This window comes from Ranitomeya variabilis, chromosome 1 (assembly GCF_051348905.1).
Source record: "Ranitomeya variabilis isolate aRanVar5 chromosome 1, aRanVar5.hap1, whole genome shotgun sequence".
Classification (NCBI taxonomy): Eukaryota; Metazoa; Chordata; class Amphibia; order Anura; family Dendrobatidae; genus Ranitomeya; species Ranitomeya variabilis.
In genome coordinates, this window is record NC_135232.1 from 1,167,315,478 (window position 1) to 1,167,341,970 (window position 26,493).

The 26,493-nt window shown below is 48.7% G+C and overlaps 1 protein-coding gene across 4 annotated transcripts in view; it reads right to left on the reverse strand.

Annotated features, from left to right (window-relative positions):
- Positions 1 to 26,493, reverse strand: part of DQX1 (DEAQ-box RNA dependent ATPase 1) — a 108,862-nt gene that overhangs the window by 10,551 nt on the left and 71,818 nt on the right. For 3 of the 4 annotated variants that reach the window (XR_013220134.1, XM_077280478.1, XM_077280477.1), the window contains exons 4-8: positions 6,867 to 7,245; positions 6,562 to 6,795; positions 1,025 to 1,121; positions 690 to 848; positions 323 to 514 (exon numbers count right to left, since the gene is read on the reverse strand). Coding sequence is in view for 3 of the 4 variants with exons in the window: in XM_077280478.1 (XP_077136593.1) it covers positions 323 to 514; positions 690 to 848; positions 1,025 to 1,121; positions 6,562 to 6,795; positions 6,867 to 7,245 (1,061 nt within the window). In the remaining variant the exon portion in view is untranslated. Of the gene's footprint in view, positions 1 to 322; positions 515 to 689; positions 849 to 1,024; positions 1,122 to 6,561; positions 6,796 to 6,866; positions 7,262 to 26,493 lie in introns of all 4 variants that reach the window. The other variant, XM_077280480.1, reaches the window with a different exon arrangement.

Below are 26,493 nucleotides of genomic sequence, written 5' to 3' on the forward strand. Positions count from 1 at the left end.
CCCCACTCTCTCTAGAACCTCTCTACAACGCCTTTCCCCATATGTTCTCTACAGCCTTCCCCTAAACACAGACTTTCTATAACCCCCCACACACAAGCCCTCTACAACCACCCCTCACATACGCTGTACATTGCCACACACACGCTTTTCCACCCTTCAGACACATGCTGTCTTCTACAACCCCCCACACCCTCCACACACACACACACGATCTCTTCTACAACCCCCCCCAACCCTGTACTCACACACTGACTCTACAAACACCCCGTGCACTGTTTACTATCCCACCCACTCACGCCACCCATCCATCAGATTACTGTACCGGTGAGCATTGCTGCCAGTGTGAGCATCTCACTGACACACTGGAACTCGCACGCTGCAAGAAGAGATTTTGAGATCTGAGGATCTAGCGGAAACTCCGACATGACAATGCCGACCTCAGACAGATTCCCATCATCATCCAGGGCAGCCAGGTAGTCCAGATCCTCCAGGGATTGCATGAGGGTCTCCGGGGCTAAAAAAGAAAAGGGAGTAGGCTGTACAAACTGGGTCTCAGGTGAACAGCAAAATAGTGGACCATTCCTGATGATGGAGGACTGGGGCTGAACACAGACCCATCACTGTCGATATCAGAAGAATGACTACTCCATTGCTGCCTACAGGGGGCGCCCACGCCTGAATCTCTTTACCAGGTCGATCCAAGAAGTGGCACTGTCCAAGGTCAGCGATGTCCAGTCTCTTCAGTAGCAGGACCATGCGACTTAGGTTCTCCTGCAGAATTCGAGGGGGCGATATATCCGGCATCTGTGTCTCAAAGGTGATTTCAGGGTACAACCGATAACAAATCCCTGAGACACAAAGATATCAGAGAAAGGAAACTGTCAGAATGGAGACCAGAAAGAAACTCAAAATAAGGGGGTTCTGCTCCAGACAAAACCCATTGGCACCACAGGACTCCCCTTCACAATCACCGATCATCCAGACCCTCAGCTTATCGCCCTTCATGCCCGGCACATTGACTCACCATCAGCAGCCTTGACTCTCATCCTGCGGACCTCCGCTCGGCTTTTACTGATCACATGGTGGACCCACGAATCTGCCCGAATCCGAGGATTGTAAACCTGCACAAGAGACCGCAGAGTAATCCACCCATCATCTAGCTAGTACCTGACCGCTATATTCAGCCAGAAAGACCACGCCCCACCCAAGAGAGACCACCACACTTCAATTTCAACCACCCCGTGGTGGATCACCTCCCAACCATCAGAGACGATCAACCCCGCCAGAGAAATGATCACCACCTGCCAGAGAAACACACATCGTTCTCCTACATCTCCGCCAACTATACCAAGTCAGAGCTACAAACCCACCCCCGACTACAATCACCTACTGCCAGACCACCACATACCCAATCACCCCCCAGAATAATCACCTACTGCCAGACCACCACATACCAATCACCCCCAACTACAATCACCTACTGCCAGACCACCACATACCCCATCACCCCCCACTACAATCACCTACTGCCAGACCACCACATACCCAATCACCCCCCACTACAATCACCTACTGCCAGACCACCACATACCCAATCACCCCCCACTACAATCACCTACTGCCAGACACCACATACCGAATCACACCCCCACTACAATCACCTACTGCCAGACCACCACATACCCAATCACCCCCCCACTACAATCACCTACTGCCAGACCACCACATACCCCATCACCCCCCACTACAATCACCTACTGCCAGACCACCACATACCCAATCACCCCCCACTACAATCACCTACTGCCAGACCACCACATACCCAATCACCCCCCACTACAATCACCTACTGCCAGACCACCACATATCGAATCACCCCCCACTACAATCACCTACTGCCAGACCACCACATACCCAATCACCCCCCACTACAATCACCTACTGCCAGACCACCACATACCCAATCACCCCCCCATTACAATCACCTACTGCCAGACCACCACATACCCAATCACCCCCCAATGCAATCACTTACTGCCAGACCACCACTACATTCACCTACTGCCAGACCACCACATACCCAATCACCCCCCACTACAATCACCTACTGCCAGACCACCACATACCGAATCACCCCCCACTACAATCACCTACTGCCAGACCACCACATACCCAATCACCCCCCACTACAATCACCTACTGCCAGACCACCACATACCCAATCACCCCCCAATGCAATCAATTACTGCCAGACCACCACATACCCAATCACCACCACTAGTCACCTACTGCCAGACCACCACATACCCAATCACTCCCCACTACAATCACCTACTGCCAGACCACCACATACCCAATCACCCCCCCATTACAATCACCTACTGCCAGACCACCACATACCCAATCACCTCCCCATTACAATCACCTACTGCCAGACCACCACATACCCAATCACCCCCCACTACAATCACCTACTGCCAGACCACCACATACCCAATCACCCCCCCATTACAATCACCTACTGCCAGACCACCACATACCCCATCACCCCCCAGTATAATCACCTACTGCCAGACCACCACATACCCAATCACCCCCCCACTACAATCACCTGCTGCCAGACCACCACATACCCAATCACCCCCCACTACATTCACCTACTGCCAGACCACCACATACCCCATCACCCCCCACTACAATCACCTACTGCCAGACCACCACATACCCCATAACCCCCCACTACAATCACTTACTGCCAGACCACCACATACCCCATCACCCCCCACTACAATCACTTACTGCCAGACCACCACATACCCAATCACCCCCAACTACAATCACCTACTGCCAGACCACCACATACCCAATCACCCCCCACTACAATCACCTACTGCCAGACCACCACATACCCAATCACCCCCCACTGTAATCACCTACTGCCAGACCACCACATACCCAATCACCCCCCACTATAATCACCTACTGCCAGACCACCACATACCCCATCACCCCCCACTACAATCACCTACTGCCAGACCACCACATACCCCGTCACCCTCCCACTACAATCACCTACTGCCAGACCACCACATACCCCATCACCCTCCCACTACAATCACCTACTGCCAGACCACCACATACCCCATCACCCTCCCACTACAATCACCTACTGCCAGACCACCACATACCCAATCACCCCCCACTACATTCACCTACTGCCAGACCACCACATACCCAATCACCCCCCATTACAATCACCTACTGCCAGACAACCACATACCCAATCACCCCCCACTACATTCACCTACTGCCAGACCACCACATACCCAATCACCCCCCATTACAATCACCTACTGCCAGACAACCACATACCCAATCACCCCCAACTACAATCACCTACTGCCAGACCACCACATACCCAATCACCCCCCACTACAATCACCTACTGCCAGACCACCACATACCGAATCACCCCCCCACTACAATCACCTACTGCCAGACCACCACATACCCCGTCACCCTCCCACTACAATCACCTACTGCCAGACCACCACATACCCCATCACCCTCCCACTACAATCACCTACTGCCAGACCACCACATACCCCATCACCCTCCCACTACAATCACCTACTGCCAGACCACCACATACCCAATCACCCCCCACTACATTCACCTACTGCCAGACCACCACATACCCAATCACCCCCCATTACAATCACCTACTGCCAGACAACCACATACCCAATCACCCCCAACTACAATCACCTACTGCCAGACCACCACATACCCAATCACCCCCCACTACAATCACCTACTGCCAGACCACCACATACCGAATCACCCCCCCACTACATTCACCTACTGCCAGACCACCACATACCCAATCACCCCCCCACTACAATCACCTACTGCCAGACCACCACATACCCCATCACCCTCCCACTACAATCACCTACTGCCAGACCACCACATACCCAATCACCCCCCACTACAATCACCTACTGCCAGACCACCACATACCGAATCACCCCCCCACTACATTCACCTACTGCCAGACCACCACATACCCAATCACCCCCCACTAAAATCACCTACTGCCAGACCACCACATACCCAATCACCCCCAATGCAATCACCTACTGCCAGACCACCACATACCCCATCACCCCCCCACTACAATCACCTACTGCCAGACCACCACATACCCAATCACCCTCCACTACAATCACCTACTGCCAGACCACCACATACCCAATCACCCCCCACTACAATCACCTACTGCCAGACCACCACATACCCAATCACCCCCCACTATAATCACCTACTGCCAGACCACCACATACCCAATCACCCCCCCACTACAATCACCTACTGCCAGACCACCACATACCCAATCACCCCCCCATTACAATCACCTACTGCCAGACCACCACTTACCCAATCACCCCCCAATGCAATCACTTACTGCCAGACCACCACATACCGAATTACCCCCCCACTACAATCACCTACTGCCACCCCACCACATACCCAATCACCCCCCATTACAATCACCTACTGCCAGACCACCACATACCCAATCACCCCCCACTAAAATCACCTACTGCCAGACCACCACATACCCCATCACCCCCCCCACTACAATCACCTACTGCCAGACCACCACATACCCAATCACCCCCCCACTACAATCACCTACTGCCAGACCACCACATACCCAATCACCCCCCAATGCAATCACCTACTGCCAGGCCACCACATACCAATCACCCCCCACTACAATCACCTACTGCCAAGACCACCACATACCGAATCACCCCCCACTACAATCACCTACTGCCAGACCACCACATACCCAATCACCCCCCACTATAATCACCTACTGCCAGACCACCACATACCCAATCACCCCCCACTACAATCACCTACTGCCAGACCACCACATACCGAATCACCCCCCCACTACAATCACCTACTGCCAGACCACCACATACCCAATCACCACCCCCACTACAATCACCTACTGCCAGACAACCACATACCGAATCACCCCCCCACTACAATCACCTACTGCCAGACCACCACATACCCAATCACCCCCCACTACAATCACCTACTGCCAGACCACCACATACCCCATCACCCCCCACTACAATCACCTACTGCCAGACCACCACATACCCAATCACGACCCACTATAATCACCTACTGCCAGACCACCACATACCCCATCACCCCCCACTACAATCACCTACTGCCAGACCACCACATACCCAATCACCCCCCACTACAATCACCTACTGCCAGACCACCACATACCCAATCACCCCCCACTACAATCACCTACTGCCAGACCACCACATACCCCAACACCCCCACTACAATCACCTACTGCCGGGCAGTCACCAGATACTGATGATGGAGGCGACAGGCGGTCACCAGATACTGATGATGGAGGTGATGGGCGGTCACCAGATACTGATGACGGAGGTGACGGGCAGTCACCAGATACTGATGATGGAGGTGATGGGCGGTCACCAGATACTGATGATGGAGGTGATGGGCGATCACCAGATACTGATGATGGAGGTGACGGGCAGTCACCAGATACTGATGAGGGAGGTGGCAGGAGGTCACCAGATACTGATGATGGAGGCGACAGGCGGTCACCAGATACTGATGATGGAGGCGACAGGCGGTCACCAGATACTGATGATGGAGGAGATGGACGATCACCAGATACTGATGATGGAGGTGATGGACGATCACCAGATACTGATGATGGAGGTGATGGGCGGTCACCAGATACTGATGATGGAGGTGATGGACGATCACCAGATACTGATGATGGAGGTGATAGGCGGTCACCAGATACTGATGATGGAGGTGATGGGCGGTCACCAGATACTGATGAAGGAGGTGGCGGGCGGTCACCAGATACTGATGATGGAGGAGATGGACGATCACCAGATACTGATGATGGAGGTGATGGTCGGTCACCAGATACTGATGATGGAGGTGATGGGCGGTCACCAGATACTGATGAAGGAGGTGGCAGGAGGTCACCAGATACTGATGATGGAGGAGACAGGAGGTCACCAGATACTGATGATGGAGGTGATGGACGATCACCAGATACTGATGATGGAGGTGGCAGGAGGTCACCAGATACTGATGAAGGAGGTGGCGGGCGGTCACCAGACACTGATGATGGAGGTGGCAGGAGGTCACCAGATACTGATGATGGAGGAGACGGGAGGTCACCAGATACTGATGATGGAGGAGACAGGAGGTCACCAGATACTGATGATGGAGGGGACAGGAGGTCACCAGATACTGATGATGGAGGGGACAGGAGGTCACCAGATACTGATGAGGGAGGTGATGGACGATCACCAGATAGTGATGGGATTTACATTTCTCTTCAGTCACTTTGTCCATCAATAATCTAGTACCGCGTCTCTGGTGAGCTTCTGACTCTGCAGCGGTTTCTCCCACACCTGCCTAACACTTTTGCACAATACTGTATAGAGGTGGCGCCTCAGCTCTCATACTCACACACTGTAGCTCGTGCCCTGTATCGATGACGTAACGAATTCCCGGGAGGGAGAAGGAAAGTTCTGCTAGTGAGCCGGAGAGGAACACTCGACGGTCATTGCCGGATTCAGCCTCGTACACTGACTGCATCCCACTGCCGGCACTGGCCATCAGAGACATGGGCAAGAGAGTCCCGAGACTGGGACTCAGAGACACGGCCTCGGTGAGAAGCGTAGCGCAGCAGCGGAGAACTTCCTGCAGGACACAATACACCAGTAACAGAATGGCTCTGCAGCTACACGAAACAACATCCAGCATTGTCTTACCTCATCACTACCCAAGAACACCAACACATCCCCAGCCTCATTCCTACGGTGAATGTCCAGGACCATGTGACATGCCGCCATGACGCGGTCTTGCGACACTGACGGGCGGTACACAACCTTCGGCAGGTGTTCTCGCACTGGAACGTTCACCACAGAGACATCTGCTCCCAAGAAATCCACCATACGTTGCTGAAATGATGGCGAGGTCATAACCACCAAGCGAAGAAGGGGTCTCTGTATTGTCAGGTCCTTCAGCAGGCCCAGAAGCAGGTCGGTGGCCACTGTACGCTCGTCTACTTCATCCAGGATGACCACCCCAGCCGCCTGAATCAGAGGGTCCGAGGTCAGCTCCTGGAGCAGGAGGGAATCCCAGCTGAACCTGGCAGACAGCAGACCTGGTAAACGAAGGGGTTAATGAATGGCCCTACTAACCCCCACTAACTCAGACTCCTCACCTCTAACTCCAAGACCATTACCCGTCTCCCTGACACTAGCCTGAACCTGCTAGTACTCGCAGTGATGACTATTCACACTGTCACTCCTGTATGCTCACACACATCTATCAAACATACACACAAAGATAAGTACAGGTATAACCAGACAAAATGTGTACGCACTACACACATATGTATACTCTCCATACACATTACACACATATGTATACTCTCCATACACATTACACACATATGTATACTCTCCATACACATTACACACATATGTATACTCTCCATACACATTACACACATATGTATACTCTCCATACACATTACACACATATGTATACTCTCCATACACATTACACACATATGCATACTCTCCATACACATTACACACATATGTATACTCTCCATACACATTACACACATATGTATACTCTCCATACACATTACACACATATGTATACTCTCCATACACATTACACACATATGTATACTCTCCATACACATTACACACATATGTATACTCTCCATACACATTACACACATATGTATACTCTCCATACACATTACACACATATGTATACTCTCCATACACATTACACACATATGTATACTCTCCATACACATTACACACATATGTATACTCTCCATACACATTACACACATATGCATACTCTCCATACACATTACACACATATGTATACTCTCCATACACATTACACACATATGTATACTCTCCATACACATTACACACATATGTATACTCTCCATACACATTACACACATATGTATACTCTCTATACACATTACACACATATGTATACTCTCCATACACATTACACACATATGTATACTCTCCATACACATTACACACATATGTATACTCTCCATACACATTACACACATATGCATACTCTCCATACACATTACACACATATGTATACTCTCCATACACATTACACACATATGTATACTCTCCATACACATTACACACATATGTATACTCTCCATACACATTACACACATATGTATACTCTCCATACACATTACACACATATGTATACTCTCCATACACATTACACACATATGCATACTCTCCATACACATTACACACATATGCATACTCTCCATACACATTACACACATATGTATACTCTCCATACACACTACACACATATGTATACTCTCCATACACATTACACACATATGTATACTCTCTATACACATTACACACATATGTATACTCTCCATACACATTACACACATATGTATACTCTCCATACACATTACACACATATGTATACTCTCCATACACATTACACACATATGTATACTCTCCATACACATTACACACATATGTATACTCTCCATACACATTACACACATATGTATACTCTCCATACACATTACACACATATGTATACTCTCCATACACATTACACACATATGTATACTCTCCATACACATTACACACATATGTATACTCTCCATACACATTACACACATATGCATACTCTCCATACACATTACACACATATGTATACTCTCCATACACATTACACACATATGTATACTCTCCATACACATTACACACATATGTATACTCTCCATACACATTACACACATATGTATACTCTCCATACACATTACACACATATGTATACTCTCCATACACATTACACACATATGTATACTCTCCATACACATTACACACATATGTATACTCTCCATACACATTACACACATATGTATACTCTCCATACACATTACACACATATGTATACTCTCCATACACATTACACACATATGTATACTCTCCATACACATTACACACATATGCATACTCTCCATACACATTACACACATATGTATACTCTCCATACACATTACACACATATGTATACTCTCCATACACATTACACACATATGCATACTCTCCATACACATTACACACATATGTATACTCTCCATACACATTACACACATATGCATACTCTCCATACACATTACACACATATGCATACTCTCCATACACATTACACACATATGTATACTCTCCATACACATTACACACATATGTATACTCTCCATACACATTACACACATATGCATACTCTCCATACACATTACACACATATGTATACTCTCCATACACATTACACACATATGCATACTCTCCATACACATTACACACATATGTATACTCTCCATACACATTACACACATATGTATACTCTCCATAATATATATGAATTATTTTCCATTGTTCTGGGGACACAACCAGAGCTGGCCTACTACTCCTCCCACCATTGGTTTCTGTAGGACCAAATCCTACATACAGCCCCTCTCTCTCTCTGTGAATTTCACCCCCCCCCCCCCTTCCTTCCAGCAAATGGTCAGCTTGGAATGAGTTTTATTGCCTTCCAGGACTAGCAGAGCTGAATGCGTTTTTCCCTCCAAAAAAACTCGGTCTTCTAAGCAAAACTCTCAAAGTCAAATTCAATAATACACATTAATCCCAGAAACATGGAAATTAGATTTCCAGGATCTGGGCACTTGGGGTTACGCATGGCAGCATTTTGCAGCATTTAGGGATTTGAGAAACCTGGGAAATTAATTTCTGCCCACCAGCAAATCACAGACATACCATGTTTGGACTCTAAAAAATGTTAAAATCGCCATTATTGTTGGCCTGTGAGCCTCCAGTCCAAAGCTAGGAAGAAAAGGAGTTAACAATAACTTATAAAAGATACGTGTATCTCCTAGAAAACAGCCTATATGTGAGGTCAGCAAAGTGGGAGTTCTTAGCTTTATGGAATTATAAAACTGGAACCTCCATCTTTGACATGCATTCAGAGCCAGAACAGACAGCTGAACACCATGCTATGGTACTGGATCAATTCAATGGGATCTCTCCTCCCTTTTAATCAACACATCATACCTGTGGCTGAGATTTAGTAACTTTTGTATTTTTATCCTGTTTTATTTCATAATTGTTTGTACATACTTGTATTTTGTCTCTTTTGTAATATCATTTCTATCTTTTGAAAACACTGCCGATTCTTCTGGAGTAAAATTATAAATTTGCTAGCTTTGTTCTTCTGGCTCTATAAGCGATCCGTTACGTACTCCACACAAATTCACAATAGTGAACGGGTGTCCGAATCACCATTAATGGGTCAGTGGTGGCAGCATAGTTTTCGTATTTATGTGGTGTTGGGGACTCGATGGTGACTGGATCAAGTTAAATATATGTTCCTACCAGGAACCAGTGGTATATATATATATATATACATCCACTCACATCACGTGCGGCAATATTCGATATACATTAGAGCAGCTGCGCCATTTTCTTATTCTCTGCTAATACCCTTATTGGTCAGCAGGGTAAGGGGGCGCAAAAGTTTTGAAGATGGAACTCAGTGTTTATTAGATCTGAGACAATACTGTATGTGTAGCAGTTACACCCTTCCCCCTCTTCGTTTTCTCTATTCTATCTTTTATTTGGAGCTCATGGCTGCAGTTGGGGAGTTCTAGTACACCCAGCAAAAAAGGTCTCCTATTCTCATGAATCACTCCCCTGACACCTGCATCACCACATGTAAGCATGTTTTCCACTAAATGGAATAAACCACAAGTTCCTACAGGATTGGGTGAGTGCTGCATTTCTTTCTATCTGTTAAAGATTTATATATGCACTGCAAGCATTTGTACCTCCCAGAAGATTTCCAGCGAGGCCAACTAAGAGGACACAGGTAGTGGGAACATACTCTAATGTTGGATCTTGGTGCCTGAAATAACCCTTCTTTTTTCTTTTCAAAAAGGAAACTCTGGCTGGAATATGTACGACCAAAGGCATTAACCCCTTGGCGAAAACAAAGAACAAATGATCTCTGAATTGGTGCGACATGACGCAGAGCAAGCCTTTCTCCAGAGCTCTGCAGAAAGAGGGGCCAGTCAGAGTATGGACAATACTGCTACAGGGGTCCCACCTGTAGATGCAAGCCGCATTAGCGACCAGTGCAGAGTGGACCCCTATCTGCAAATGGCTCTACAACTATACCCCGCAGAGGATTATCAAGGACTGCTGAGGCTAATTCATCAACACCAGCAGAGAGCCGAGCGGCAGGCCCAAGCCCAGCGAGAGGCCAAGAGAGCCAGGCGGCAGGCCCAAGCCCAGCGAGAGGCCAAGAGAGCCAAGTGGCAGGCCCAAACTTGGAGAGACCTTGAGCTCCAGATGGCCCAACTCGGGATATCACCATCTAACCCACAGAACTGTGAGTCCAATAATTCTACAATCTTTAAACCCTGGCTAGAGCACTTTCCAGTGATGGAAAAGGACGTGGACATGGACATATTTCTGAGGGGATTTGAAACGACCTGCAGACAGTACCAACTGCCGCCCGACCAGTGGGCATGGCAAGGCCCTGGATGTGTTTGCTACTCTTCCTTCAGAGCTAGATTGGAACTATGAGGCCATCAAGCAGGCCCTAATACGGAAGTACCAATTGACTCCGACTCCCGAGGTCTACCGTAAAAAGTTCCAGAACCTCCAACGTGGACCACACGACAGCTACAGCGATGTGGTGCATGGGCTCGGAACCAACCTTGAGCAGTGGGTCCAAGGACTGTTAGTGAACACATTTGAGCAGATTAAGGACCTGACTGTGAAATACCAGTTCCTACATCTTTGTCCGGCTGAGGTACGACAGTTCGTGATGGACCGGGAGCCAAAAGAGGTGGATAAAGCAGCACAGATTGCCGACACCTACAAGGCAAATCATAAACCCGAGGTGCGGAAGTCGGTCACCACCAGCCGGAAAGGGAGTAAGCCATCGACTGCCATCATTGCCCCTGCCAGCTGACCCTCCATAGGCCCTGTCTCCTTTGCCAACGCAAGCCTACATCTGATCGCCGCAAGTGTTATTTCTGCAGCCGGACAGGACACCTCAGTGCCACTTGTCTGGAGAAGCAAAAGAAGAGCCCCCACATGCAAGGCCCCAGGGCCTCATGCCACAGTTCTTTTTATAGGTGGGGTGGTTGGGCCTGTGAAAACTTGCAGTCTGTCTCCGTGTTGGACACCATCACTGTAATCCTCAGGGACACAGGGGCCGAACGAACCCTCATCCGACCCGAACTGGTATCCCCTGAACAGATTATCCCGGGGAAAACCCTGACTGTCACCAGGATTGGGGGCGTCAGCTGTCCCCTGTCGATGGACTGGAATTTTATAGATTGGGGTGCCAGGAGTGGGGTGAAGGGGGTGAGGGTGTACGAAAACCTACCCGCAAGCGTTTTGTTGGGAAATGATTTGGAGAGGATGTTTGCTTATTATGTCCCCGACACCCCTCTCCGATCTGATGGTAATGTTAATGCTAATGATAGGAATGTCAATGCTTTACCTGATAATGATGTATCTGGGAGGTACAGGAGGGCCCAGCCATGTCACGCTGCGGGGTGATATTGCTGAGGATCCCCTAGCAGGAGCAAGCGTCAGTGCTAAAGGGAATGGAGAGAGGCACGGGACCATGAAGCAAGTGATGCCGTACAACTGACCAGTGTCACAAAGGAAGGTGAACAGGCTGATGGTAACTGCCCCATAATTAGCACTGCTCCTGAGGTAATAGGGGAGGATGGGGAGGTAGTGCCCATAGCCGGACAGGCTGATGGGACTGTGTTATTCCCCAGGGAGATGGCCTATATAGCCTGTCAGGAAATAGGAAGAAGTTCTGAGTACTTCAGTTACACATACAGCACTCTTGGAGCGCCCCCAAGGGCAGCGGGTTACTCGGTACCGGGTCCTTCGGTTCACAGGGGGGATGTCACGATGGCTGATCTGGTCCGTGGCCCTGGGACGGCCGTTTAAAAGGGAAATGTCTTTAAAGGGGAAATGTTCATGACTCCACCTGTGGTATTCGGTCAGGGTGACCGACGCTGCTTTAAGGGGTCTGCTGGGGTGATGTTATGGCAGCTAGATGGTATATCTTCTCACAGGTGAAGTATGTCCCAAGGGCTTCCCAGTGTGTAGATGGTGTAAGGCGCAGTGAATAACGAGGACACAAGGTTGCAGTCTCTTTACCTTTACTGAAGGCTTCAGCATCCACAGTCCAGAGCACCAGATCACAGGGTAGGCAGAGTCCGGCCGGTTTGGAGGCAAGTCCAGAGTCCCCTTGTCCAGGTAGAAATCAGTAGCCTTCCTCTAACACCGTGGTGTTGTAGTCCCTTACTGCTAAGCTTCTCATAAGGTCCTCACAGATGTTATGTCTCTCTCTGTCCCCCAGATGGATAGGACAAACCCATATGACCGGTGGCTTGAGGCGTTTTACAGGGACTCTATCATGCCCCAGCCTCTAAGGGGTGCCACCTTGCCTCCTGGGTGTAGGGCGGACAGGTAACATGAAATTAGGTGTCCTGCCGGTCTCTGGAGCAAGGCATAAAGGATCGCTCCCTCGGTGTTCCGGCTACCGGGATCCTGCGCCTCAGAAGGAGGCAGCCTGTGTAGGGCAGAACTCCTCCTGGTATCCACTCCTTTGCTATGACTTCTTCACCCTCTCTAGAAAACAGATCTCCTTCAGTCTCTCTTTCTAGAAGCTGCCGCACTTAGGGCAGGCACAGCTCCGTGTCCTTCTGTCTCGATCTCTGACAGGCTCTCACGCCTGCCAGGGACCAACTACCTGAGCGAAGCTCAGCCAGCAACTAACTTCCTCCCAAGGCAACCAGTTTTACCAAAGTGTGAGGAGTGCCCTAATAAATAGGAGCAGAGCTCCCCCTGGTGGCCTGGAGTGTGAAATGTGTTGCATGTTTGTGATACCTGAATGCAGTTGTCCTTCTTTGCCTCCAAACGTAATACCACTCTCCCCTAGAGGAAAATGACATTACTGCAACGAACAGGACCCTGGGGCGCTGCACTCAGCTGCAGTTTCCTCTGTCTGCCAACACAAGGCTGCAATTCTGAGCCACTCTTTCTCCCTCTGCCTGTGTGTAATTCTAAACCCCCATTCCTCAAGAATTTATATGGCTCTATCTCCCTACCCATCTCATTCCCCCTTCCACCTGGTACTGGTTAAAACTGGTATAGAAACCATGAGCATCTATTGTTCTTTTAAGGTTATATATAGTGGCACCGATCAAGGCTAGAGATATAAGGATTATATATTCTGGACATCCATCGTGGGATCTATAACTCCCTGAAATCGTTAGAAGTTAAACCCAATGAGTGCAAGGAGCGGGTTTCTCCGTAAGCGGGTCAGTAACTATGCCGTGTTTACACTTAAAAGAATTGTCCCGATGTGGTACACCTCCTGATCATTGTGTCTTTCATATACAAGGTTTGTACAGCGAGCTAGGCATAAAAATGGGTGCCATAACTCTAAGAAAAGGGGAGGATTTAGCCACTAAGTGAGGTCACCACAGGGGGAGTGCCTTGGTTTTAGACTCAATAAATGAGTGAAGCAGCAGTCTTCACGTGTCTTTGTTTGGGGTCTAGCTGACAGACAGGGGTGTGATGCATCTGGATATATGCTCGCTCATCCCCCACAGCACACGGTCAGCCACGAAATTATTTGACATAATGAAATGTGGTTTTTCAACTTTAATCCCATTTTATTTGTAATTGTATTGTACATATGATATTTGTCTTCTTTATAATATCTTTTTATACTTCTGTAAACACTGCCTACCTTTTTTTTTGAGTAAAATATATAATTACCAGCTTGTCTCTCCATGCTCTATAACGAACTGTCACGTCCTGAGGTGAATTACGCTACTAATCTGGGTGGGCTCTAGACCCGTTACTATGTAAGAAATCAGATCTGGTGGCAGAGGAGTTGTCCTGTGCGTTTGGGAGGCTTTGTTGCGACAGCGACATTGATAATTATTGTTCCCGCCTGAGTGGGAGTAGTTATATCGCACTCGCTGTAGTGTGCGCATTAGCCAGTACAAAATAAGGCAGCCTTTCTGGTGACTAATTATCCTAGGTGCAGTACAGAGACTGACCTGAGGGTAAGGGGGCGCCAGAGAGCTGCAAGTTCCAAACTGGAACTGGGAAGTGGGATATAGATAAATCTCCTTCAGAAAGAACCAGAGGCAACCAAACAACCCCTGTTCGTGACATATTGGTGGCAGAGCGGTGGGATTCCTGACATAGCCGCTGTCACCCGCAGTCAGAGTACCCAGAATGCAGGTAACACCCTGCCTTCTGGACCCACCTCTGCCAGAGGAATAACAACCAGTTACGGACCCAGAGCAGGTCCCAGAAGGTTCATGTAAGGATGGGATCCTAACGTCATTTCTAGCTGCCTCCAACCAGGAGTTCCAGGCAGCTCTGTGCTCAGATGCTAGTCTTGAGATGTTGAGGAATCTCACCAAGAAGCCCCTCTGCGAGACTGACAATTTAGGGATGAGTTGTTACTGATTGCCCATGTGTCAGGAAATAGGAAGAATTTCTTATTATTTCAATTACACATACAACGCTCGCAGCTGCAGTTTCCTCTGCCTGCATGTGCCTGTGTGCGATATTACTTTTCCCCCTCCCTCCCCCCTGCTATATAGCTGTAATGTGAGACCAGCTTGCCAGCAAGGTTCACTGAGGAGTTTTATATCTTTTAGCTGGGAAAGCCAGTCTGAAACCATGTGCTCCTTTGTGCATCAGAGAGTTATTCAAGATGGAATAATTATTATTATTATTACTATTTATTTACACTGTGTTCCAAATTATTATGCACAAAGAGTTTAGGAGTGATAAGGTTAGACTTTTTTTGTTTATCATTTAAACTCATTGATGGTGATGTGTGTCAGGGCTCTTTATATCACTGAAAGCAATTGCAGAGACCTGTGCACATTAGTTGTCAGGTGTGTCCAAATAAAGGCAAGACTACTTAAGAAGGCTGTTCCACATTATTAAGCAGCCTACATTTTTGGCCAAAATGGGAAAGAAAAAGGATGTGTCGGCTGCTGAGAAGCAACAAATTGTGGTGTATTTAGGTCCAGGCATGACTACAATCAACATTGCCAAGACACTTCATCGTGATCATCGCACAATCAAGAAGTATGTAGCTGATTCCCAGCACACACGTGTGCGTGCTGATAAGGAAAAATTGAGGACCCTTTCCATCAGGCAATTGCGTAAGGTTAAAAGAGCAGCTGCAAAAATGCCTGGTCACAGCAGAAGACAAGTTTTTGAAGCTGCTGGTGCCTCCAACGTCCCCAGAACAACAAGATGCAGGGTCCTTCAGAGGTGCGTAAGCCATCCTGTCGACCACCTCTATCCACTGCACACAAGCAGAAACAGCTCCAGTGGGCCAAACAATACATGAAGACTGACTTCTAAACTGTTTTGTTCACTGATGAGTGCCATGCAAAGCTCGATGGTCCAGATGGATGGAGTGGAGGATGGCTGGTTGATGGACATCCCATGAAAACACGGCTAAGGCGCCAACAAGGAGGAGGGTGGAGTAATGTTTTGGGCTGGAATCATGGGGAGAGAGATTGTCGGCCCCTTTATGATCCCTGAAGGGGTAAAGATGAACTCCATAATCTATGTGGAGTTTCTAAAACAACACTTCCTGCCATGGTTCAAGAGGAATAACCGTGCTTTCCGCAGCGAGATCATTTTCATGCATGATAATGCACCGTCTCATGCTGCAAAAAACACATCTGCATCTCTGGCTGCTATGGGCATAAAAGAGGACAAACTTATGGTGCGGCCACCATCTTCCCCTGGCCTCAACCCCATTGAGAACCTCTGGAGCATCATCAAAAGGAGTGTCTATGATGGCGGGAGGCAGGTCACATCTAAGCAACAGCTCTGGGAGGGGATTCTGTCCACATGCAAAACAATTGAAGCAGAAACCATCCAAAAACTGACAAATTCAATGGACGAGAGAGTTTAGAAGCTTCTTTCCAACAAGGGGTCCTATGTGCAAATGTAACATCACCTAGAATAAAGTTTTCACTTGAAAACTGTTTGATTTCATCTTGTAATAAGCTGATAATGATTATAACTTCAATATGGACCATTTTTTTGTTCAAAATAAAAAAAAAGGTTGAAAACTCTGCTGTGCATAATAATTTGGAACATGCATTTTGAGTGTTTATTTTTTTTAAAAGATCCTGTTTTCATAGGCAGTTTGTTCCAAAACATTGCAATTATACTAGAATAGTAGATGACTGGAAAATAACAATGACTGCAATTCAGATAATAGGAAATATTATTTGCATAATAATTTGGAACAGTGTATATACACCATTAATCCCATGGTGCTGTACATGAGAAGGGGTTACATACAGAGTTACAGATATCGTTTACAGTAAACAAGTTTACAGTGACAGACTGGTACAGAGGGGAGAGGACCCTGTCCTTGCGGACTTACATTCTATAATTCCACCCCAAGTAGTGACATAGATCTGAAAGTTATATATTTGGTATGTGCAACAACAGGGCTCCTAACTGGTGGGTTTCGGGAGCCCAGCGCATAGCAGAAAGTGAGAAATGCATTACTACGTAACTGGGTCACCCAGCCACCCCATATCTATAATAAAATGAATTCCTAGGTCACGCTGAGCATAATGACCCGGGTGTCGTCTTTTTACGAGGTTCATACGCCGAGATATGCGGGATGATGGTTTTTCATATACTCAAGAACGAGGAGTGCATTTGCTAACTCAGCCCACTCAGTGATGTCACGACCAGAGGGCATATCTTAACCCTGCTGAGTTATGAGAGTGTCTTTTGCCGGGGGATTCAGCTACGACAGGCGGTGCAATCTGACCTGAAGATAAGTGGGGAAGGTCCCCTCCCCGCCAACACATGGCATACCATTGAATGATATGAATGAACCGTAAGTTGATTTGCTTCTGTTAATCCTTTTTATTTGTAATTGTACTGTACATACAATACTTGTCTACTTTTATAATATCTTTTTACTCTTCTGTAAGCACTGCCTACCTTTTGGAGTAAAATACATAAAATTACTAGCTTCGTTTCTCCTTGCTCTATAACGTACTGTAACGTCCTCTGAAGTGAATTAAACCTGTAATCTGGTTTGGCTCCGGACCCGTTATTAATTAAGAAAACGGAGCTGGTGGCAGCAGATTGGTCCTGTGTGTTTGGGAAACCTGGCAGCGACGGACGGCGTTGATAATTCTTGTTCCCGCCTTAATGGGAGTAGTTATATCGCCCTCGCTGCAGTGTGCCCATTAGCCAGTACAAAGTAAAGCAGCCTTTCTGGCGACTAATTATCCTAGGTGCAGTACCCTGTCTGACCTGAGGGTAAGGGGGGCGCCAGAGAGCTGCAAGTTCCAAAAAGGAACTGGGAAGTGGGATATAGATAAATCCCCTTCAGAAAGAACTGGGGCAACCAAACAGCCCCGGTTCATGACATATTAGTGTGAGCGGTGGGGATGATAAAGATATCCTCTCTGTGGTTCGTGACACAATGCGATTCCTCTCGATGGACACTTGGAGGTCATCAAAAGGAAGGCCCGGCTGTCTCACCACTTCTATTGTCCCAAAATGGGGACAGACATGACCAACTACTGCTGCTCCTGTATCACGTGTCAAAGAGTGGAGAAGACAGGGTCTGCTCCCAGAGCTCCCCTAATCTTTTTGCCAGTGATAAAAAAGCCTTTCCAGAGGATTGCTGTGGACGTTGTGGGACCACTGGCCATACCCAGCAGCTCTGAAAAGTGTTTCATCCCTACTGTGGTAGACTATGCTACCCGGTATCCGGAGGCAGTGGCTCTGCCCTTAGTTAGGGCGGATAAGGTGGCAGATGCACTGTTAGCCATCTTTTCTCGAGTAGGATTTCCCAGGGAGATACTGACCGACCAGCGGACTCAGTTCATGTCTCGCTTAATGGAGGTTCTCTGTAAGAAAATGCAGGTGCGGTGTCTGGTAACGAGTGTGTATCATCCCCAAACCAACGGTTTGTGTGAGCGCTTCAACGGGACCCTCAAATAGATGCTACGCATGCTGGTTGAGACCCAAGGATGCGACTGGGAGCGGTTTCTCCCACACCTGCTATTTGCTTACCGAGAGGTTCCGCAGGACTCAACGGGGTTCTCCCCCTCTAGCTCCTGTACTGCAGGCGAGTCCAGGGACCGCTTGGGTTGGTAAGGGAATCTTGGGAAGAAGAGCCGAGCTCTCCAGGAGCGTCAATCGTGGAGTATGTGCTTCCGTGACAAGATTATTATTATTATTATTTATTTATTTATATAGCACCATTGATTCCATGGTGCTGTACATGAGAAGGGGTTACATACAGGTTACAGATATCACTTACAGTAAACAAACTAACAATTACAGACTGATACAGAGGGGCGAGGACCCTGCCCTTGCGGGCTTACATTCTACAGGATTATGGGGAAGGAGACAGTAGGTTGGGGGTTGCAGGAGCTCCAGTGTTGGTGAGGCGGTAGCTTCGGTAGTGATGAGGAGGCAGCGGGGTCAGTGCAGGCTGTAGGCTTTCCTGAAGAGATGAGTTTTCAGGTTCCGTCTGAAGGATCCGACTGTGGATGTTAGTCGGACGTGTTGGGGCAGAGAGTTCCAGAGGATGGGGGATATTCGGGAGAAGTCTTGGATGCGATTGGATGAGGAGCGAATAAGTGTGGAGGAGAGAAGGAGGTCTTGGGAGGACCGGAGATTACGTGAGGGAAGATATCGGGAGATTAGTTCAGAGATATATGGAGGAGACAGGTTATGGATGGCTTTGTAGGTCAGTATTAGTAATTTGAACTGGATATGCTGAGGGAATGGGAGCCAGTGAAGAGGGGGGAAGTGGAGGAGTAGCGAGGAGAGAGATGGATTAGTCGGGCAGCAGAGTTAAGGATGGACTGGAGAGATGCAAGGGTGTTAGCAGGGAGGCCACAGAAAAGGATGTTGCAGTAGTCAAGGCGGGAGATGATGAGGGCATGCACAAGCATTTTAGTAGATTGAGGGTTGAGGAAAGGACGGATTCTGGAGATATTTTTGAGCTGTAGGCGACAGGAGGTGGAAAGAGCTTGGATGTGCGGTTTGAAGGACAGGGCAGAGTCGAAGGTTACTCCAAGGCAGCGGACTTCGGGTACAGGGGAAAGCATGATGTCGTTGATTGCGATAGATAGGTCAGGTAAGGAAGATTCGTGGGATGGAGGAAAGATGATGAGTTCAGATTTGTCCACATTGAGTTTGAGGAAACGGGAGAAGAAGGAGGATATGGCTGATAGACACTCTGGGATTCTGGACAGCAGAGCGGTGACGTCTGGGCCAGAGAAGTAGATCTGAGTGTCATCAGCATAGAGGTGGTACTGGAATCCATGGGACTTTATGAGTTGTCCCAAGCCAAGTGTATAGATTGAGAAGAGTAGGGGTCCTAGAACAGAGCCTTGGGGGACTCCAAGATGCAGACCTTTACGACGTAGGTGTATGACAACATGGCGCAGGCTCAGGCTGACCAGAAGCATTGGTACGACCAGAACGCCCAATAGCAGACCTACCAGGTGGGTCAGAAGGTGTGGGTGCTGGTTCCCGTACCAAAAGACAAGCTTCAGGCGGCCTGGGAAGGGCCGTACGTCGTACACCAACAGCTCAACCCAGTCACCTACGCGGTCACCCTTGACCATGATCGGGGGTAGGTGAAAAGCCTTCCACGTTAATATGATGAAAGCTCATCAAGAACATGGAGCATGCGTCCTACCATTCTGCAACCTGCCTGAGGATGGGCAGGAAGACCCCCTCCTGGACATTCTGGCTGAAGCCAAGGCCAGTGGGTCCAAAGAGGATGTAGAGACAAGCACCTTACTATAAGCAAGGCAGCGGTCTCAGCTGTGAATAACGCACAATTCCTTCCAGGCCTTGTTTACCAACATGCCCGGAAGGACCAAGGTAGTGGTCCACGAAGTGGACACCGGGAATCATACCCCAATCCGGCGGACATCCTATCGGATCTCAGACGAGGTGCAGCACGTCATGCGCCAGGAGGTCGATGAGATGCTGAAGTACGGGGTGATTAAATGGTCTAAGAGTGCGTGGGCCTCACCTGTAGTACCAGTAACAAAGAAGGATTGGGCCACCCAGTTCTGTGTGTACTACAGGGGCTCAACGCCATAATGGCCCCTGGTACACACCCAATGCCGCGCATCGAGCAGCTGCTTGAGCTGTTAGCTAGCACGAGCCATCTAATTTTTATGGATCTGTGCCAGGGATATTAGCAGATTCCCCTGTGCCCCGCGGCACAGGAGAAGTCCGCGTTTATCACCCCCTTTGGACTGTACGAGTCCACGGTCATGCCTGTTGGCATGAAGAATGTTCCTGCCACTTTCCAGCGGATAGTCAACGACCTGCTCCAGGGACTGGAGAGGTACGTGGTGGTGTACCTGGATGACATTGCCATCTTCAGTCCCACATGGGAGGATCACCTCGAATATCTGCGGCATGTGCTCGGGTGCATTCACCAAGCAGGCTTGATCATCAAGCTGGGGAAGTGCCAGATGGGCATGAGCAAGGTCTACTACCTGGGGAGCGGGTAGGCGGGGGTACTCCGAAGCCAGAGCCTGGAAAAGTGGATGCTATCGCGTCCTGGCCCACCCCCCGGGACCAAGGAGCAGGTGATTTCCTTCTTGGGCACTGCAGGTTATTATAGGCACTTTGTACAAAACTATAGTAGCCTTGTGAAGCCCTTGACAGACCTCACCAAGAGGAACCTACCCCATACATTCGATTGGACAAATGACTGGAGGTGGCCTTTCGGGCTTTGAACACTGCCCTGAGCAGCTCCCCTGTGCTAAGGGCGGCCGACTGCAGTCGGCCGTTCTTAGTACAGACCGTCGCCAGCGAGTTTGGCCTCGGTGCTGTGCTTAGCCAGGTCGACTCAGGGAACCAATAGCACCCCTTGTTGTACCTAAGCCGGAAGCTCCTGCCGTGGGATGTGGCCTATTCCACTACAGAAAAGGAGCACCGGGCCATTGTATGGGCCCTTCAACGCTTGCAACCCTTCACTGTTGTGAACGATCACAGCCCCCTGAGTTGGCTGCACACCGTGTCCGGTCCCAACGGAAGATTGTATGCTGGAGCCTCGCCATCGAGCAGTACAACTTTACCGTTCAACACAGAAAACTCAGTGAGCAAAGCAATGCAGACAGGTTATCCCGGCAGGGAGAGCCAGCAGAGATGCGTCTGGAGGAGTACCTAGAGGTCCTGCCTCCGTAGCGCAGTCTAAAAAGGGGAGGTGTCAGGAAAATATAAACTATTTTCCATTGTTCTGGGGACACAACTGTTGTGAATTCTGTTTTTGGGCTCCCTCTGGTGGTTACTGGTGGTACTGGCTGACTTGTCTTGCACCTGTTCCCATCAGGAAACTGGGACTTTCCTATTTAGTCTGGCTTCTCAGTCATTCTAGTGCCGGCAATCAATGTTACCAGAGCACCTCTGTTGCTTGCTACCTGCTCCAAGTCTGCAATTCAGCTAAGTTGGATCTTTGGCATTTTTTGTGTTTGTTTGTCCAGCATGCATTTATATTTCTCCGGCTGGTGCGAGGTGTCTAGGGATAATCGTAGGCACACCCCCTGGCTACTATTAGTTGCGTGTTAGGTTCAGCGTCGCGGTCATCTGAGATTCCATCATTCCTAGAGCTAGTCCGTTTTTGCCTGAGTCCCTGCCATTGGGAACCATGAGTATTGCCGGCCGCAAATGTATTAAAGGGCCACTGTCACCCCCCCCCCAGGCGTTATAAACTAAAAGAGCCACCTTGTGCAGCAGTAATGCTGCAGTCTAACAAGGTGGCTCTTTTAGTTTTTGATTAAGTTATTACCGCAATAAAACATTTTAAAAATTGGCCAAACGTACCAGCGATTGTACCGGGAGGCGGTCCGAAGCGTCCTCTATGAATCTTCAAACTGCCGTCACTCTTCTCTTCAGGGCCGATGGTACCCGTCCCCTTCGCGTTGTTGCTTCAAATCCGGCGCCTGCGCTGTGCGTGCCTGCCTGGGGCCTGCGCAGTCTTCTTTGGCCGTCATCACTCACACGCAGGGTGCCTGACTGCGTCTGTGCGGGTAGTGCGGCCGCCCTGTTACTGAATCCCCGCCCCGCACTGTGTTATTCATTATGCACACTGCAGGGCTGGCATTCCTGGGCATGCGCACTGCACTGCGCTGTTCAGGCCCTCCCCCAGCTCGGACGTTCTCCCTTGTCTGACGTTCCCCCTGCTCCCCCGCCTTCCGGCATTATTTTCGGCTGCCAGATTCCAAAATCTGGTGAGGATTAGTGTATATGGCGGCAAGCTGCTGTGTGCTTTGTCTCTCTCTATGTGTTTGTATGTTTTAATGCAAATGCATATTTACACCAGCAGCAATGAAAATTTGGTACTTGTGTGGGTGGCCATAAATTACAAAGCACTGATGATCAATACTGTTTTTTGGGGGAGCATTATAGGTTTACATTGCGTTCGGGCAATACGTTTTGCGAATATAGCTAGCGTATTGCACCAGCGCAATGTCTTTAGCGGGATTGCTTTTGCCGATCCCGCTATCGCAGATCCACAATCTGCGCTAGCGAGGAACGGAGCTGGGACGCTGAAAGCAGCATCTGAGGTCCGACTGAAAATAACGGCACATCGCAAGGGCGTGCCTAAAAAATGGCATGCGCTAGCGATGCGATCCAGATCCTAAACACATTGCCGTCAATGGGTGCGCTAACGGACCCGTTGCATGGCGTAACTTGCGACAATCACGCCATGCAGCGTACTCCTTTAGCGTTAACCCATTAACGCTTAGGCTAGGTTCACATTGCGTTAATGTGTGCACGCTAACGGACAGCGTTGCACGGCGAAAATGTCGCAATTAACGCCGTGCAACGGGTCCGTTAGCGCGCCCATTGACAGCAATGTTAATTTCGCCAGCAGCGCATCACTAGCGCGTGCCTTTTTCGGCTCGCGCTAGTGATGTGCCGTTCTTCTGTGACGCGCCTCGGACGCTGCTTGCAGCGTCCGCGGCGCGCCCGAGGTCCGTTCCCCGCTCTCGCAGATCGGGGATCTGCGAGAGTGGGGACGTTAACGCGACCCCAAACACGGCCCCTAAATAAACATTGCGTTAGCGCAATCCACTAGCGCTAAACGGATTGCCCTAACGCAATGTGAACCTAGCCTTAGTGAACCTATTCGTAACGCACTGAACATCACTAAAGGAGGAGGGGTCTGCATTATACCACATCAAAGAACAATAAACGTTGAGGGGTGACCATTATTACACCGTACTGCAGATCAATGCACGGTCAGGGGTCTGCATTATTATACCGCACTGATCATCAATAAACGGTGAGGGGGGATCATTATTATTCCGCACTATAGATCTATAAACGGTCATGGTGGAGCATTGAGTGGAGCACTTAAATACGTGGCACTGAAATATGTGGCACTGAAATACGTGGCACGTGGCAATGAAATATGTGTCACTGAAATACGTGGCACGTGGCAATGAAATACGTGGTACGTGGCACTGAAATACGTGGCAATGAAATACGTGGTACGTGGCACTGAAATACGTGGCACTGAAATACGTTGCACATGGCACTGAAATACGTGGTACGTGGCACTGAAATACGTGGCACAGAAATACGTGGCACAGAAATACGTGGCTCTGAAATACGTGGCACTGAGATACGTGGCACTGAAACACGTTGCACGTGGCACTGAAATACGTGGCACGTGGCAATGAAATACGTGGTACATGGCACTGAAATACGTGGCACTGAAATACGTGGCACGTGGCACTGAAATACGTGACACGTGGCACTGAAATACGTGGCACTGAAATACGTGGCACTGAAATACGTGGCACGTGGCACTGAAATACGTGGCACTGAAATACGTGGCACGTGGCACTGAAATACGTGGCACTGAAATACGTGGCACTGAAATACGTGGCACGTGGCACTGAAATACGTGACACGTGGCACTGAAATACGTGGCACTGAAATATGTGGCACTGAAATACGTGGCACTGAAATACGTGGCACTGAAATACGTGGCACTGAAATACGTGGCACGTGGAACTGAAATACGTGGCACTGAAATACATGGCACGTGGCACTGAAATACGTGGCACTGAAATACGTGGCACGTGACACTGAAATACGTGACACGTGGCACTGAAATACGTGGCACTGAAATACGTGGCACTGAAATACTGGAAAAAATATTTTAATGAAATAAAAACACACACTTTTTGACAAGTACTTTATTTTACGCTTAATCCATTTGAAGACCCTCGACCTGCAACAGAAATTAAAAAAAAAAAAATTAATACTCCCTGGCCCTGTCCGCAGAAATCCAACGAGGGTCCCACGTCGATCTGCCATGGAGAACAGACACATCCGGAGATGTGTCTGCTCTCCACGGCTGCAGCAACACACTGACAGGTGCTCCGGCACCTGTCGGTGTCTTACTGTACATGCGCGAGAGTTTACCTGCGGTCATTGACCCCGGTACTCTCGCTTTACGGCACTACAGCGTGGGAAAGTTCACCCGCACCTGTAGTGCCGTAAATAGAGACGCCGGGCCACGTATTTCAGTGCAACGTATTTCAGTGCCACGTGTCACGTATTTCAGTGCCACGTGTCACGTATTTCAGTGCCACGTATTTCAGTGCCACGTGTCACGTATTTCAGTGCCACGTGCCACGTATTTCAGTGCCACGTATTTCAGAGCCACGTATTTCTGTGCCACGTATTTCAGTGCCACGTACCACGTATTTCAGTGCCATGTGCAACGTATTTCAGTGCCACGTATTTCAGTGCCACGTACCACGTATTTCATTGCCACGTATTTCAGTGCCACGTACCACGTATTTCAGTGACACGTATTTCATTGCCACGTGCCACGTATTTCAGTGCCACGTATTTCAGTGCCACGTATTTAAGTGCTCCACTCAATGCTCCACCATGACCGTTTATAGATCTATAGTGCGGAATAATAATGATCCCCCCTCACCGTTTATTGATGATCAGTGCGGTATAATAATGCAGACCCCTGACCGTGCATTGATCTGCAGTACGGTGTAATAATGGTCACCCCTCAACGTTTATTGTTCTTTGATGTGGTATAATGCAGACCCCCCCTCCTTTAGTGATGTTCAGTGCGTTACGAATAGGTTCACTAATGGGTTAACGCTAAAGGAGTACGCTGCATGGCGTGATTGTCGCAAGTTACGCCATGCAA